We start from the raw sequence: 17,774 nt of genomic DNA on the forward strand, positions 1-17,774 counted from the left end.
AATACTGTATCCCTATGATCATCATGGAATATTTTTCTCTCCCCCCCCCTGACATTTTGGGGGTTGGTGGGTACATTTGAAATTTATTTTATTTTTTATTGAATTTATTGAATTTATATGCTGCCCTTCTCACTATCAAGGGACCCTTATTGAGAAAACGTCTTAAATGTTGGACACATTATTTCCTTTCATCAGATTGTTTTTTCTTTCCATGGTTCAGAATAGTTTCCTATTTACCATCTTTATTCTGCTACTGTTATGCACATAAAAAAATTAAAGCTGGAATAAGCAAAGGCTGTTCCCTTTTGAGATCCTTCATGCTAACATCCACGGCATTATTTTCAGTGGTGCTGGAAAATCCTGTTCCTCTTGATAAATATAGATACTGTACATAATGTAAATTGTTGCCTGTTATTTGTTGTTGTTGCCGTCTATTTTTCTTGCTTTTTATCCTGGTTTTGCCAGTTAACTCTGTTTGACATTTGCTGGGTGTTTAATAAATAAAGATCAGGCTAGATATTTTGCTAGCCAAACTGAGTGGCTTCTGTGCTTGCTCTGATCTGGGTAGAGAGAATGACTGAGAATATGCTGTATACAAAGTAAACTGGAAATTCCCCTCAGTAATTTCCAGCAATAAGTGTGAGCACACCAAACTAGTGAAATTACTTCCTGCTATCCATTCTTCCTCACAAGGTCTTATCTACTAGCTCAATCTACTTTTATTTTCCAAAGAAAGCCTGGGTTTTAATCACCTACAATATTTATCTTTTGTTTCTGAGAATTATAGTGTGTTTAATAGATTTAGTTTTGTCCTAGCCTCACCTATTTAAAAAGTGAAACGGACTTGGCACACCCCCTCAGCGAGAAAAAGTTGTGCAGGCCTGCCTGCCCTAGACTGAAGAAGACTCTGATCTGGTTGGCTATCATGGAGTTTTGTTTACATAACTTCCAGGGAGAAGTAAAACACAATTCCCCCCACCTCCACTTATAACACTTCTCAGGAATACCGTGATGCACGATTGGTATACAAATTATTTAAATTGATTGTTTCGCCTGTATGACTCTGAACGTAAAGTGGCCGTGCACCGGCGGTTTGTTCAGAGGCACCAGTTGATATTGCAAATGTTCCTTGGAATTAAATACAACAAATATTAGCACGCCGGCTTGGTTTAACTCCGCAATCATAAGCCAACGTTTGGGGCCGGGAGGGAAGGGGAAGCGATTAGCTTTCCCGCAAGAGCGGGGCCCTTTCGTCCCGCAAGGTTTCGCTTGGGCTCTCCTGCCTCGGAGCAGTGAGTGGCGCTAGTTTTGAGGGTGCGAAATCCCAACCCCGCCCTATCGAGCAGGCACACGAGGTCAACCCAACCCCGTCTGGACTGAATTCACGGAGGGAAAAGGCGTCGTCAGAGTGCAGCGCCGGTCTTTGGAAGCGCCGCCAGTCCCGCGGGCAGTTCGCCAAGAGGCGGAATAAGCCAGCACTGGGGCGACACAGAGAGAGAGATACTCAGAGGTTGCTCCGAGCGCGGACGGTGGCTGTGTGGCGGGCCAAGCTCCAGCACCTTTCGGAGCCGCCTTTCGTTTTCATTTTCCGGAAGGACAGCGAGCACTGCCTGGGCTGAAAGAAGAAGGCTGGTGGGGAATTGGATTGGCTTCTGGGCGCATCCGGACGATCACCGGCCCCGCGGTTCCCTCCCCTCCCCTCCACTCTCCTTGTAATGCAGGTAAGGAGTTGGGGAGAGGAGTAGGCGCTCTAAGCCCTCGATCTTCCTTGCTCTCCCTGCCCTGTCCCAGCGCCCTCGATTTCCTTCTTTCACGTCCTCTCGCCCACTGCTCATCCATGCCTGCCGAGGTCTGACCCACCGAGGTGGCGTTTTCGCCAGGCGGGCTTCCCTGATCACCACATCCCTCTCCTTCATACGGTCTGGAAACACGGGTTGCATAAATTGAGGCGTTTGGAGGAGGGCAGCGTCTCTGAGTACTTCCCTCGCTTCGGAAAGCGTTGGGGTTCTCTGGACTGAATCCACGGAAAGCTTTTCTCTGGTGGTTCAAAAGCAAATCGTTTCAAAATGGACAAAGTCCGGAATTCCCCAGATTTTTCACAAGAAAAGGGAGACGTTAAGCAACCAGCTACGACACTGAGCTTGTCGATCGGCAGTTGGGATCCCTAGCACAGGTTTCCTGCGTGAGAAGGGGGTTGGACTAGATGACCTCCATGGTCTCTTCCAACTCTTTTACTGTTTGTTGGTCAAAATTAATTCGGGTGTGAGTGAATGAAGCTCTTTCAAATGGGAAAATAGGGGATCGCTTATTCTAAGGCTCGATTCATGCAAGCAATGCTTAAAGGCTTTTCTTTTTTAACCTGGGCTGTATCCTTCCCTTTATCTTTAAACTCTGGGGTAGAAAGTGGAAGGGAGCTATTTTAAGCCTGGAGTCTTGTGCTGCAGTGTGATTCCCATCCAGCATTGCTTCAGGACATGTTTATTTATTCACTTATTCATTCAACCAATCAATTTCTATAGCTGCCCATCTCAAATAAGTATTCAAGACTTTTAGAAAGGCGGATAGAGTCAGGGTCATCCTCAGCTCTGAAAGAAGAGTGATCCAGAGCAGGGGTCTCGAACCTTGGCAACTTTAAGCATGGAGGACTTCAACCCCCCTAAATTTGCCAAGGTTGGAGACCTCTGATTCAGAGGACAGGAGCTATGCCAGAAGGCAAGTCTCTTAGGAATGCTGCAAGCCAGTATTCCTTAACCCATGGGACTCATAGCATGCCATTGTTGGGAAATATGGGTACTGTACTTTAAAACAAGCAATAGTGCCTGATTGGGAAAATTTACTTCCGATAAGGGCGACCTTATTCCCTCCCTGAATTTCCCATTCTTTTCCCATTTAGCCCTCTGCTTTAGACCAGCGTTTTTCAGATTTGGCAACTTTAAGATATGTGGACTTCAACTCCCAGAATTCCGTGGCCAGCGAATGGAGTTGAACCTCTGCACATCTTAAAGTTGCCATGTCTGAAAAACGCTGGTCTAGAAGACCATGTGTGTTTTGCATTCCTGTATGAGAAGCTGTAGAAGCCTTATCTTTTGTAAGTCAAAATACATTTCTCCACAATCAGAGAAGGAGGACAGCTGAACACCATCTATGGGAACACTTGTTTAAATCATGCATTATTGTTGTGTACACGGACATGGAATGCTACTCTTTCTTTTCAAAGAAAGATCTTTGGAAATCATTTACTTATTTACAGGCAGGTTGCATGGATTAATATACTGCTTGGCAGGACGGAGCAATTTTCAGTCAAATTAAAAGTGGGTGCATCTATAAATATAGATATATAAAATATCAAACCAGTAAAAGTGACACCTACTACGCTATACCATTATAATTAACGTACAGTACTAAAAATATTTTTTAAAAACAAGCTGACAGAACAAAACTGAAATGAAAAGGATGTAGGCATCTTTCACTTTCGTTTTCTTTATCGCCTGGTGTTTAAGAATGAATCTGAAACTTTTTTTTGAAGTCAATCTGAATAAGATATGCATGCAATGGTAAAAGAATTGCAGCTGCAAAATCAACAATGGTTTTTGTGATATGATGAAGAATAAACATAATTTGTTTATTATGGAATATACATTCAGGAATTAAGAGTTTGCTTCATCAAATATTTGGTGAACTCTACTCTTAAGCACGGTACCTAAACTTAGGTATTTATTAATTTGTGAATTTTAACAATCTACAGCTGCTTTATTTTCAGATTTCAGGAGTGTCTGCAGAGTGTGGGCAAATAAATTAAGATGGTGTTTTAATGGTGAGATGTGACACAAAAATCAGTGGCGCTTTCATCTCACCATCATAGCCATCTTGCCTTCCCCTCCCTCCCCATGCCCTGCACATGCCTCTGCTAGGTAGGTGTGTGTTTGTGTTTGTTTAACTTCCCAGACTCACTTCATATGCTTAATCTCAGCTCCTAATTTCTACACACACACACACACACACACACACACACACACACACAGAGAGAGAGAGAGAGAGAGAGAGAGAGAGAATCTCAATGCAATGCATAATATATATCATGGGCTTTGTTTAAAAAGATACACATAAAGAGTTTAATGTAGACAGGGGTGTCAAACTCGATTTCATTGAGGGCCGCATCAGGTTGTGTTTGACCTTGTTAGGCCAGGGTGGGCGTGGCCAGCTCAAATCACTCGGGAGTGTCGTGAGCACCTGTGGTGGCCTGAGCGTCTGTTTTCGGCTGTGATTGTGTCCTGCAACTCTCTGCCAGTGAAAATGGAGCTCGGGAACCAATTTCACCAGCCAATTTGTCCAGCAGATCTCTCTCCCTCCCTCTCTCTCTTTCGCACCCTTGCCTTCTCCCCTCCCCTTCTCTTTCTTGCTTGCTATTGTAGTCACCCCAATTGCATATCCCTCCTTGATAAACACAGTTTCACTAAACCACAATCTTCAAAAATGGCTATAGTGATGTCTAACAACTTTTTCTTAATTACTTAATGCTTCTCGCCTTTTATATGTCTGCAGCTTTTATCTCATCTTTTCTCTATGTATTTGATCCATTTTATCCACATAGCAATTCTGGGATATAGTTTAGCTTTGGAGACAATTGTTGATCCAAGTTTTCCCACAAAGAGTAGGGACAATATTTCACCTGGGTCTCTCTCCTGCCTATTCAGCAGACTTTCTGCTGAAGCATATTGGTTTTAGTTACATTATAAACATTTTACTTCATAGATTCTTACTTATCCAGCTTCTAGGCAGTGCAGAGTAACAGAAGAGGCATTGGGGAAATACATCTGAGTTCCTATACAGTTTCAGTCTTTCTCCTCCCTTAAGGTTGAAGTGACAGCTGGCTCTTTGACTCCTGTGGCTACATCATCTTTGCCCTTACCATTGCACTCCACTTCGAAGACGTCAGTAAAGTCGCTCTATGATGGACAAATCTGCACATTGCCAGGCCGACTAAGTGAGTAGAAGAGGTCTTATTTAAGGCAGCTTTTCAAAGGTGGTTCCTTAAAGCTTTGGATATATATATATATATATATATATATATATATATATATATATATATATATATATATATATGTATATATATATATATGTATATATATATATATATATATATATATATATATATATATATATATATATATATATATATATATATATATATTTGTTTTCGTAGATTTTCATGGGTATAAGTATGCTGGTCTTGTTGTATTCGGGTCTTTTCCTGTGTAAGATTGAGATTTCAATCTACACCTACGAAAACAAACATACATATATACATACATACATACATACATACATACATACATACATACATATATATTCTTATTGTCTGTATTAAATGAGTTTATTTTTATTTTGATTACACTTAAATTAAACCTAATTTAATTTTTAGCTTGGTGCTCCTACTTTTTGGCGTGTACTCCACTATACCGTTTGTGGTTAAGCAATCTTGGCTTAGAAAGTGTTAGCTGCACCTAATGTAAGGACAACACTGTACAGATTAGTTGTCTTCTGCAACTCCAGTATTCCCCAGCTGTAGTCATAGTCCAGCACATCTTGAGTTGCAGTGTATCAGATCAGGCAAAAAATTGCCTGCAGTTGGTGGGATTCTAGCCTGATACATCTTGTAGACATCTGGTTGAGGAAACAAGGAATAGATAATCAGTTAGTTGGACCTCGTGTAAGGTTGCTTCCTATGACAGAGAATATTCTTTTTTTTAAAAAAATCTCCTTTTGAAAAGTTATTGAGCTATCTTTAAAATCTGTGGCGAGTATTATTTGTTGGAGTGAATGAGTTCTAATAATAATTGCTGAGATGCCCTTTATTTGTTTTTTTGAGACATTTTATGCTTCTTCCAAAAGAAGGGCAAAAAACTGACTGGGTAGATTTGTTAATTTACATGTAATCTGGTTTGATTTCAGGAATCCAACCCTTTCTATGGAGCAAAGATGATGTGATTCATTGGCTAAGATGGGCTGAAAAAGAATATTCACTCAGGAAATCTGATGATAGTAACTTTGAAATGAATGGAAAAGCCCTTTGTATTCTCACCAAGGAAGATTTCAAATTTCGGGCTCCTAATTCAGGTTAGAGGTGTTGCCCTCCTTGGTCAAGGCTTTGTGTGTTTGCATTCTTATCTCGGAATTATCCCATGTAGCAAGTATAAATGAGAAATAATTCAAAGATTATGAGATGCATGAAGTCTCTAATGTCCTTTGAAATAGATTTGCCTTCCAAATTGTGTTTTATTATTGACATAAATAATAATGTATTGGTTGAACCAAAACCCATGGATCCAGTAGCTTTACAATGTGATAGATGTCTGATAGAAAGAACCAGGTAGTGGCTGTTTGATCATGCTTATATTAATACATTTTTTTCAAATTGTGCTTCCTTGGGGCAGGAGGTAAACTAATTCAAATTGAATGTGCTGAATGCATTGCAAGTTTTAACATAAAATTTCAGATTCCCACAAACGTGTGCAACAAAACTATATTTCTGGTTTGCAAACATTAGAAATTCCCCAAGTTGAAATAGTTGAAATAGTCCTTTTGAAATAAACAGCAAATGGAGGGGGTCGAGGTACTCAAAAATTGCATCATTTTTGTCACCAGTTTGTATTGATACAAATGGAGAGAAATTGGCATTTGTGTTTATTTTCTCACAGGAGATGTATTATATGAATTACTCCAATACATAAAGACCCAGAGAAGAGCTCTTGTGTGTAGCCCTCTCTTTAATATTTCCTTTTGGGATATAGACCATAACCTGACCAAGAGCACTGCAGAAGGTGAGTGCTGTGGAACAGTGGTTATATGTATCATGCTAGATAATCTTTGGCTCACATTTTGGGCCAGTATCTACAGTATACAGGAGGATACACAGGCAAAAATCCATACTGATCCTCCAGAGCAGGGGTCTCCAACCTTGACAATTTTAAGACTTGTGGACTTCAACTCCCAGAGTTCCTCAGTCAGAAAAGCTGGGAGTGTGAAGTCCACAAGTTTTAAAGTTGCCAAGGTTGGAGACCCCTGCTCCAGAGGGTTCCATATAAAGTCTCAGCACCTCATTTCCTAAATTAGGAATTACCTCTTCCTGAGATCTTGCAGTGTTAATGCTCGAGCTTATTGGTTACCATACTGACAGAACAAGTTTAATTAATAATGTGCCATAAAGTCTGTGGCGACCCTTAGTGACCACATAGATTGTATCCAGGAGGTTCTGTCCCCAAACTGGCCCTTAGTGTCACTGATCACTGATGAAATTGAGTCAGTCCAACTTGCTTCTGGTCATTTCTTCATTTATTTTCTTCTATCTTTTCCAACATTATAAATTTCACAAGGGAACGGATACTTTGCATAATGTACTCAAAATATTATCTGAGCCTGGTTGTGCCTCAGGTGGAACTCTGGATTGATGCATTCATTGAGCCATTTGCTTGTATTCTTTATCTAAGTTATTCTCAGGAGTCTTCTCCAACACCACTAGAGCACCTTATGGGAGGTTAACTATAGTTCTGTAGGCAAAGCATTCCTTCACATAACTTTCTAATTTAAAGATATGACTCAAAAGAAAAAAAAATGGTTGGGGAGTTAAGATGAAAGTCAACTGTGATTTTTATAGCAAAGCCCCAGGAAGTGGCTCCTGCTATACTGTATGTCTTTTCCCTTGATACATCAGTTAGGATGGCATTAGCTTAAGCAAACCAGTATTCTGACTCAGTCAGTTGAAACTATCTGTCTCTCTGCTGCCTGTCTGCCTACAGTAAAGTTTAGATAAATAAATAATGAATTTGTATGGATCACTATCATAAACATTTACAAAATATTCAAGAATTGGTCTTGGCACAAATAACCTGAGACAGAGTTTTCTTCATATAAAAGAAATATATGACCAAACAGACTTCAAAGATGACCATGTTCATAGCAAAACAACCACAGCTAATGTATCTAACTGCAGTACCTTCTGTTACATCAATTCTAATCCAATTCCAGTGGATTAGGTGTAGACCTACCATTCCCAACCTGATATTTTTCAGATTGCTACACTGTATTTAGTGAGCTCCAGATTGAAGAGGGCTGGCTTAGAAAATGTCAAAAGCTATTTTGTATCTGGTCTCCTCTCACAGGTACCAAGTGCAACTTAGAAGATTTCCCAGATAAGGTCCCTGCATTGCCTTTGGAATATCCAACAATCTTCACTAGTCATGCAAGTTACTCTGACTCATCTCAGTCTTCTGCCAAGACACTCTGTACTCCTGGGACACCTCTTGTTTATAGCAACCCAGAGATCAGCCATTGTGGAAACATTTGCTCTTTTCCTGTAAAATCTGCTGCTCCGGTCAGTGGGAAAATATCAGGTAAGGGTAAGGTTACCAAGATGGTATTGTTTTGCTATTCAGTTGACAGGATTGCTTACCTGTTCTTGTACATCAAGGGCATTTGCTCCCCTCCCCTAATTGGTTAACAGCACAGATTTGGAAGCATGGTAATCCAACTTTATTCACTACTCAGCTATGGTCACTTGCAAATGCATCCTACAGCTGTCTTTAACAGTGGTGCAGTATAGCAGGAACTAACCCTTGTTATTCTGTCTTGAACAACATTTCTCACAATGTCACTAATTCGCAGACTGTAGGTTACTTTTGGATTACATCTACCGGCTCCTCTCTGATAGCCAGTATGAATCATTTATCAAGTGGGAAGACAAAGAAACCAAGATCTTTCGGGTTGTAAATCCCAATGGCCTTGCTGGACTCTGGGGTAATCAAAAGGTACTAAATAAGGCAATCCTTCTAAATTCCATAAATAGAGATAAATTTCTGTTCAGATGCACTGATTAGGACTAGCACTCTCAGCCTACCTGGAGGGCACCAATTTGTATATCTTCTATAGTCCCATATGTTCTTTGGAGATAACAATGTTATATTCCCAAGGTGTGGGTAAATGTGCCTCTTCATTTGCCATAACCTTGGTCAGACTTCCTAAAAGTGGAGCTGGGGGTAGGGCTATCCTGATCTCATAATGAACTATTATAATGACAGATTAAATGGGAGCACAGGAGACGATTTGATATAGTCTGGGACAAAGGGAGTACTTGCATGTATTTATTATACAGGATGTCTGCCTTGACTTTCCTGTAAGAATTCAAGGCAGCATGCACCGGCATTCCTCATTCAATCGTCAGAACAATTTGGCATAATAAGTTGGGCCGAAATATTACGACTGGCCAGAGTCAGCTAGCGATTGAATGGGGATTTAAATCTGGGTTTCCTAGGTCTTAGTTTGCTGTCTTATTGCACCAGTGCTTCCCTTTTACATTTTTTAAATTCTAAATTAATTCATAAAGCTAGTACTTTAGCTATATGTAAAACAAGGTATTTATGTTTGGATACACAATTCCCATCCTATCTCCACTGAAAGAGGTTATGCATGCAGGTTTCCTGACAACTCTTTTCTAATTCAAATTAGTAATTAGGCAAGAGAAAGCAAACTCATGTTGTAATCACAATTTTAAACAATTTTCAGAACCGAAGAAATATGACATATGAGAAGATGTCAAGAGCATTGAGGCATTATTATAAACTCAACATCATCAAAAAGGAAACTGGACAGAAATTATTATTCAGGTGAGGTCAGGATGTATCCCTGAGCCTTCCCTGAACATTTCGTCTCCCACAGTCCTTGTTCAGTAGGTGCTCTCTGCAACTTAAGAGAAACAGAGTAAAAATTCTTCTCTCAAATGATTTCTTTAAATGATTGAGATGTGTAAACGGCCAGGTTTCCTGTTTGACCCTATTGATACCAGAAATGAGAAGATGATACAAATCTTTTATTACGTAGATTAAGCTTTTGAAACCCATTCAGAATTGAAAACAGTGGCAAAAAAGTAAAAAGAAAGGATAACTCTGGGAAGCTTTAACTCAACAGGAATCTTTCAGGAACAGCCACATGTCCAAAATACAGCGCAACAAAAACACAGCACAAAAATCAGCCCATAAATTAAATGTTAGAAAGGATTCTAAACTGTATCTAGTTCCACATTTCAAAGGATGGCTATTTTCTTTCAATCTCCAACCTTTCTCTGGGTTGAGTTGCCAGTCTGAAGAGATGCTACTTCTCTGGGAATGTAAAGCAAAAGAACAAAAACACAAAAAAGGGGAAGGGAACAGGATTTCCCCATTTATTTCTAAAGTTGTTCTGATGGGGAGAACCTTCCTGCTCCTGCTTGGTTGCTCAGAGTTCATCTTTTTCAGGCCTTGCTGATTTTTGCCCAAAGGGTTGAATCAAAGGATTAACAATATCTGTTATCTTGATAGGAACGATGTGATATGTTTTTATGTTGATATTTTTCCTGGTTGCCATGAGCCGCCTAGGAATACCGGGCAAGATGGGTGGCTAAATAAAATTCATAATTAAATAATCTTGACAGGTTTATATATATAACCTAATTTTTATGTATTTGGGGGGGGGGATGTTTTTCCTCCTTCATTACAACTTTATCCTTTGAATCTTGGAAATTCTGGTCCATAATCCCTTGTCAACAAAATGAATTACAATTGCATTTTAATATGACAAATTTGTTTTGAAGTTCTATGCAAATAGAACTAGAAGCACATTTTTTATTTTAAAGTATCTTTTCATATAAGAAATCAGGGATATTAGCATATCCAATACAACATTGTTTGCCTTCCTGCATAAACATAAATATTTTAATAGATACGATCAATCCCTTTTCGTTCCTAGATTATGTGTTGTTGTGTATATCTCTGTGTGTATTACTGAAAGGAGCCGGGAGGGATAGAATGGATACTGGATTACCAGGGAAAAAAAGTTGATTTTTTTTAATGCTTAATTCCAGATTCCTAAAAGTTCCTGGAGAAATAAAACAATACACAGCCAGTAAATTGGAGTAGCTGAACAATGAAGAGCAGAAAGGAGAGGACTCAATTTTTTTTTACCAGAAATCTCACTGTAGACATTTGCCAATTTTGCCATGCCATAGTGGTATCAAGAGCTTGTATTAATCAGCAGGAAAATATTTGATGTCTATATGAAGACAAAAAACAAAAAAGGCCTTGAGGAATTGTGCATCCTGTAAATGAAATGCAAAGAACTAATCCATTGGACTTCTGCTGTCAAATGTAATAGAAGCAATTGTGCAAAACAACGTTTAAAAACTGAATCAGCAAATCAATTCTTGTTCCTGTCAGTCATGTTGCTATAGAATTTCTTAGGTGTTCTCAAAGATGCTCTCCTACCCATATAAAAATACTTCATGGGAAATTAAACAGTTTTTTCATCTGGAAAAAAACAACAAAAAGGCTAATATATTTGCAATGATCATTGTTACAGAATGCTTTGAGAATAACAGAGTTGGAAGGGACTTGGGAAGTCTTCCAGTTCCAACTCCCTGTTCTAGCATGAAACCTAGAGCATTTTGGACAAATGCGTGTCTAATCTCTTCTTAAAAACCTCCACTCATGGAGCACCCACAATTTCTGGAGCAAGCCAGTGATTAATTATTCTAACTGACAGAGAAATTCTCCTTAATGCTAAGTTGGATCTCTCTTAGTTAAGCTTTTATCCATTACTTCTTGCCTTGCCCTCAGGTGCTTTGCAAAATAGGTTGGCCCCCTCTTCTCTGTGACAACTCCTCAAATATTGGAAGACTGCTATCATTCCACCCATAGTTCTACTCTTCATTAGACCAGATATTCCAAATTATCACAACCATTCATTGTATGCTTTAAGTTTCAGTTCCCTAATGATCTTTGTTGCTCTTTGCACTCTTTCTAGCATCTTTTTGTGCAGTGGCTACCAAAACTAGAGGCAGTATTCCAAGTATGGTCTTACAGCACGGGTAGTCAACCTTTTTATACCTACCGCCCACTTTTGTATCTCTGATAGTAGTAAAATTTTCTAACCGCCCACCGCTTCCACAGTAATGGTGATTTATAAAGTAGGGAAGTAACTTTACTTTATAAAATTTATAAAGCAGTTACAGCAAACCCCTACCGCCCACCATGAAAGCTGGAACGCCCACTAGTGGGCGGTAGAGACCAGGTTGACTACCACTGTCTTACAGTATAAAGTGGTACTAATACCTCATGTGATTTTGGTACTATCCCTCTGTTGATGCAATGCAATAAAGCATTGGCTTTATTGCAACTGTAGCACACTTCTGGCTCATTCTTAAGTGATTGACTCTTAGATCCGTCTTACTTGGAGCACAACAGGTGAGAGGATGCTACAGAATACAAGATCTCTTACTCTGTAGTGGGTTTCCTCAGAAGAAAAGGCTGTGGGAGTGATTTATGGGAGCACATTGTGACCTTTGTTGCCAGCTTCCCCATTGAATTTGCCTATGAGAAGCTGGTAAGAAATGTTGCAAATGGCAATCTCATGACTATGACTTGTTGCCAAGTTTTAATCGTGAACTGGGAACTTGAATGTCCAGAATGCAATCCTATGACACTGAGGATTTCGCCACAGTTGAAACTTTGTGGGCTAGTCGTAAGTCCTCATTCGGTGTTGTCATAATTTTGATCTGTTGCTGAATTAGTGGTGGACTGCTACTATTGTGAATGAAGCCACTGTATGTGCTTCAACTATTATTAAAATAAACCATGCCTTATGTGAATCCAGAGAAAGACTTGCTTGATAATATTTAATCGCTATCAAAAGTCAGCTATGGGATTCATTTGACTTCCATTCTGCTTACTTTTAAAAATGGAAATAATTTTATTCTTAGAATTAATACAACCTGAAATTTACAAACCTAAGTATTAATTGCTTCCTGTAAGTTTTGCTTGATTCTTCCAGCAACCATTGCTGGCATTTCATTGCTGTTAGCACCACTACTAGTAAAGGGAAGGAAAGCCTGCAACAAAAAAACTCCTTGATTTGTAAAGTAATAAATATGATTTGGGACGGTGTTACCTTTTTTCCCAGGAAGTCCACTCTAGGTCACTGGGAGAAAGAAGGTAAATGAATCAACCACCTATAACAAATAATCTTTTGGTGCTGCTTTCACAGGTAAAAGTTTGCCGTTTCTTACAGATAATGTAAGCTTGATAATCTCATCAAATCGCTGAGTGCTTTTAGAGATCAAAATCAAAGTAATTAATTATATTTAATAAAGTTTTTATCTTGTACTATGAAGTTTCTATTGTTTATGTTTTATAGGAGATAAAAGGGATCTGTAGTAAAATATTTTTATTTATATCCTATGCTGCTGGGTTGTTGCTGCAGTCACTAGATCTTCATTTTCTTAATTCCTTGACAATTTTGCAGCCGGTCTTGCAATCCCTCACTTTTCCCCACCTAGCAGCAGCCATTTACTTGCCTGCTGGGAAGGAAGAAGGAATTCCCATGAACCCTTCCTGGTCATGCCACCTCCCACACCTTTCCACGACCTGTGCCCCCCTCCACTTGTCTTCCCTAACCCATGCAACACCTGTTGCATACCCCATGTATCTTCCATGATCCATGAGGCTCATTTTGGGGACCCCACTGTGTGCCTTCTCAATCCAGACCCCCAAATGCCTTCCCTTGCTCTATAGCACCTTCCCCTTGCCCTGCATACCTTCCCCAACCCTTCCCCTGTGCATGTTCCCTGACCCATGCAGCACCTCTTAGGCATCTCCATTCTGATCCATGCTACTCCCATGTGCTTTCCCTCACCCTGTAGCACCCCATGCACCCATCCCCAACACACTCTCCGATCCCTGTGATGACTCTTGGCCACTTGCATGCATTTCACAACCTGTTCTGTCTCCATGCACTGTCTCTGACTTGCACAGCACCTCTTGCTCACTCCCAAGAATATTTCTCAACCATTTCCCCCACAGACCATTGCCAAATGATAAGGTACCTCTCTCTCACACACAGATCTTCATGCACCTATCTTGACCTACTTTTCCTCCATGTAGCTAACATGACCCTCAGAGCACCTAACATGCCCCCCCCCAACACTCTTCCTGACCTATGCTACTCACCTATCTGCTCTTCCTAACCTGCATGCCATCTCTGGCAAATTTCCTTCACATCCTTCCCAACACATCCCCATGCAGCAACACCTCTAGCACCCCTCACTTCCTTCCCCACCTCACAGGACCTGGTGAATAAACTGGTACATTTACTGAAGGTTTTTTTACCCTCAAATGTCCTGCTGTTGTGCATTATTAGTGGCATTATTAGCATCTGGGGAGGCAAGGGGGCAAATGACATGTATATCATGACATCAGCCTGCACATGATGAAATTTAGGTATAAACACATAATAAACACAAAGCTTTTGCTGTGACTCAGCATAACAGATATAGCGCCCTTACTGACCCTAATGGGGACACTAAAGAGACAGGTCAAGGTAGTTGTGATAATGATGACTCAAATAAGCAGGGGATCATGGTCCAAAATGAAGAACTTACTTCGGAAAGGCGAAATGGGGAACTAGGTATCACACATCAGTCGCACAAGAAGAGCAAGGTATGCAAAAAGAGAAGTCACCTTCTGATTGGTGATTCAATCATGAAGGATGTAAATTTAGGAAAGGATATAGAGGTTTTAAAAGAGGTCAGGTGTCTGCCAGGTGCTACTGCCAGCAGAGACAAGAGGCGTATTCTTAAGATAGCAGAACTATTTAACTCATGTTTTGCATCTGTCTTTACACAAAGGGATAAAATAGTCCAACCTATCAAAAACAGCACCACAAAAATCAGATTAGGAATACAAGTGGAAATAGGGAAGAAAATGGTAAGTGAGCACCTGTCTACCCTAGACCCTAGGACTGGATGGATTACACCCCAGGGTTCTGAAGGAACTGGCAGACAAGATCTCAGAACCACTGAACTATAACATTCAGAGATCCTGGAGCACCGGGGAACTACCAGAGGACTGGAAAAGAGCTGATATGGTTCCCATCTTCAAAAAAGGGAAAAAAAACAGATCCAGGAAACTACAGACCTATCAGCCTGACCTCAATACCAGGAAAGATTCTGGAAAAGATAATCAAGCAACGAATTTGCGAACACCTAGAAGCAAACAAAGCAATAGCCAAAAGCCAACATGGGTTTGTCAAAAACAGATCATGCCAGACTAATCTTATTGCATTCTTTGATAATGTGACAAAATTAGTGGATCAGAGGAATGCCGTTGATATAGTTTACTTGGACTTCAGTAAGGCATTTGATAAGGTAGACCATAACCTACTACTAGATAAAAGTAGAAGAATCTGGGTTGGACAGCATCACCACCAGATGGATTTGTAACTGGTTGACCAACCACACTCAACGTGTAGTCCTCAATCGAACTGCATCTTCTTGGAGGGAAGTATGCAGTAGAGTACCCCAAGGCTCTGTTTTGGGCCCAGTACTCTTCAACATCTTCATCAATGATTTGGATAAGGGAATAAATGGGGAACTCATCAAATTTGCAGATGACACCAAGCTGGCAGGAATAGCCAACACTCCAGAAGATAGGCTAAAGATACAGAAGGATCTTGACAAACTTAAACATTGGGCACTATCTAATAAAATGAAATTCAATGGTAAAAAGAGTTAAGGTTCTACATTTAGGCAACAAAAACTAAATGTACAGGTACAGTATAGGTGGCACCTTGCTCAACAGTAGTAACTGTGAAAGTCATCTTGGAGTCCTAGTGGACAACCATTTAAATATGAGCCAGCAGTGTGCAGCAGCTGCCAAAAAAGCCAGCACAGTTCTAGGCTACATAAACAGAGGAATCAAGATCATGTAAAGTGTTAATACCACTGTATTACCACGGTTCCTTTAAGAATCTTTGGCCTGCCAACCACTTTATAATGCCTTGGTAAGGCCACATTTGAAATACTGCATTCAGTTTTGGTCACCGTGATGTAGAAAAGATGTGGAGACTCTAGAAAGAGTGCAGAGAAGAGCAACAAAGATGATTAGGGAACTGAAGACTAAAACATATGAAGAATCGTTGCAGGAACTGGGTGTCTAGTTTAATAGAAAGAAGGACTAGGGGAGACATGATAGCAGTGTTCCAATATCTCAGGGGTTGCCACAAAGAAGAGGGAGTCAAACTATTCTCCAAGGCACCAGAGGGTAGAACAAGAAGCAATGGGTGGAAACTAATCAAGGAGAGAAGCAACTTAGAACTGAGGAGAAATTTCCTGACAGAACAATTAATCAGTGGAACAGCTTGCCTCCAGAAGTTGTGAATGCCCCAACACCGGAAGTCTTTAAGATGTTGGATAGCCATTTGTCTGAAACAGTGTAGGATTTCCTGCCTATGCAGGGGGTTGGACTAGAAGACCTCTAAGGTCCCTTCTAACTCTGCTATTGTATTGTATGTATGTGTCAGATGTCATAAGTACATAAGCACCATTTGCATCATAACATGTGCATTATCACCATAGCTGTGGTTGTGCAGTGGTTACAATGCAGTGCTGCAGGCTATTTCTGCTGACTACTGGCTACCAGCAGTTCGAATCTCACCAGCTCCAGGCAAACTCAGCCTTCCATCCTTCCAAGGTTGGTAAAATGAGGATCCAGATTGTGGAGGCAATATGCTGACTCTTAAACCACTTAGAGAGGGTTGTAAAGCACTGTGAAACGGTATATGTCTAAGTGTTATTGCTATTATGACATTGCTATAACTTGTTAGACACACTAAGTGCCAAGCTGAATTATGTGCAAGCCCTTCACTTCAAAACCAAATATTTTAAAATTCTAAAATCCAACGGTTAACATTTTTCTTAAAAATGTTATGTAGTATTAAAAATAATTATCTTGATTTTTGAGATACATCAGACTAGGTTGCAAGTTTATAAAATCCTTATAGTATTTTTCAAGCAGTTCGAGATGCAAGTAAAGACAAATTCCATTATAATGGGCTGCTGATAGTAGCAGAAACTAACAGATGAGCTACAGCAGGGGTGTCAAACTCATTGCGTCATCACGTGCCGTATCACACTTTTCCCTCCCCTTTGCTAAACTGGGCATGGGCATGGGCAGTGTGTGACACATCTGGCCTGTGGGTTTGACAGCCCTGAACTACAGTATTGACAATTCCCCCTAAAATACAAGTTTTGATGTACTTGTATTTTAAAAAGAGCAGCTATTATTCTCTCAGAATAGATGTTACAGATCACCGTGGCAGACGTCCAGACAACCTGGCCAATTTGTTACTTAATATCTGCTTAATTATCTAATAACTATGTAATGCATTTCTGGAATACTGTACAGTATAAAATGTCCTGCCATTTTTCTATGTTAAAAGGTTCCATACACTAGTAAACACTCAAGATGTTGAGATCTTGATTGTAATTGTGATTAAGATTAGGAAATGTCCAAAGAATAATGATTACAGATTAATTTATGCAAATTTCCATGAATTAAATTCAAAACGGGGGGAAATTGTAAGAAATCTTTAAAGCCAAAGTAAATTGTAGTTTAAATTCTAGTATAAGAAAGTTTATGGATCAAAGGATTGAATCAGCAGAGTTCTAGTAAAATGCAAGACAGTTGTTTAATCAGGTAAGAAGGAGGTAACTACTGGACACTTAATGTAATTATGCAGTGAAAACGCATAGCTTTTATAACTTGCTGCTAAGAAAATATTTCTACAACTTCAAACTTTTAAAGGATATTTCTAGCTGTTCAGAACTGCTGAGTATCCTTGTAATTCCAGATAAACTGTGAATGCAATGAAAGTATACAAGTATAATAAATACAAATACAAAGTAATCAATAACA

At 39.8% G+C, this 17,774-nt stretch overlaps 1 protein-coding gene across 1 annotated transcript; it reads left to right on the forward strand.

Moving 5' to 3' along the window:
- Window positions 1-1,269: 1,269 nt before the first annotated feature.
- ETV7 (ETS variant transcription factor 7) lies at window positions 1,270-11,097 on the forward strand. The gene is made up of 8 exons (XM_032218941.1): window positions 1,270-1,721; window positions 4,855-4,984; window positions 5,953-6,117; window positions 6,699-6,821; window positions 8,160-8,390; window positions 8,662-8,804; window positions 9,559-9,659; window positions 10,892-11,097. The coding sequence occupies exons 1-8, from the start codon at window positions 1,716-1,718 to the stop codon at window positions 10,944-10,946; spliced, it is 954 nt and encodes a 317-aa protein (XP_032074832.1). The 5' UTR covers window positions 1,270-1,715; the 3' UTR covers window positions 10,947-11,097.
- Window positions 11,098-17,774: the final 6,677 nt, after the last annotated feature.

This window comes from Thamnophis elegans, chromosome 5 (assembly GCF_009769535.1).
Source record: "Thamnophis elegans isolate rThaEle1 chromosome 5, rThaEle1.pri, whole genome shotgun sequence".
Classification (NCBI taxonomy): domain Eukaryota; kingdom Metazoa; phylum Chordata; class Lepidosauria; order Squamata; family Colubridae; genus Thamnophis; species Thamnophis elegans.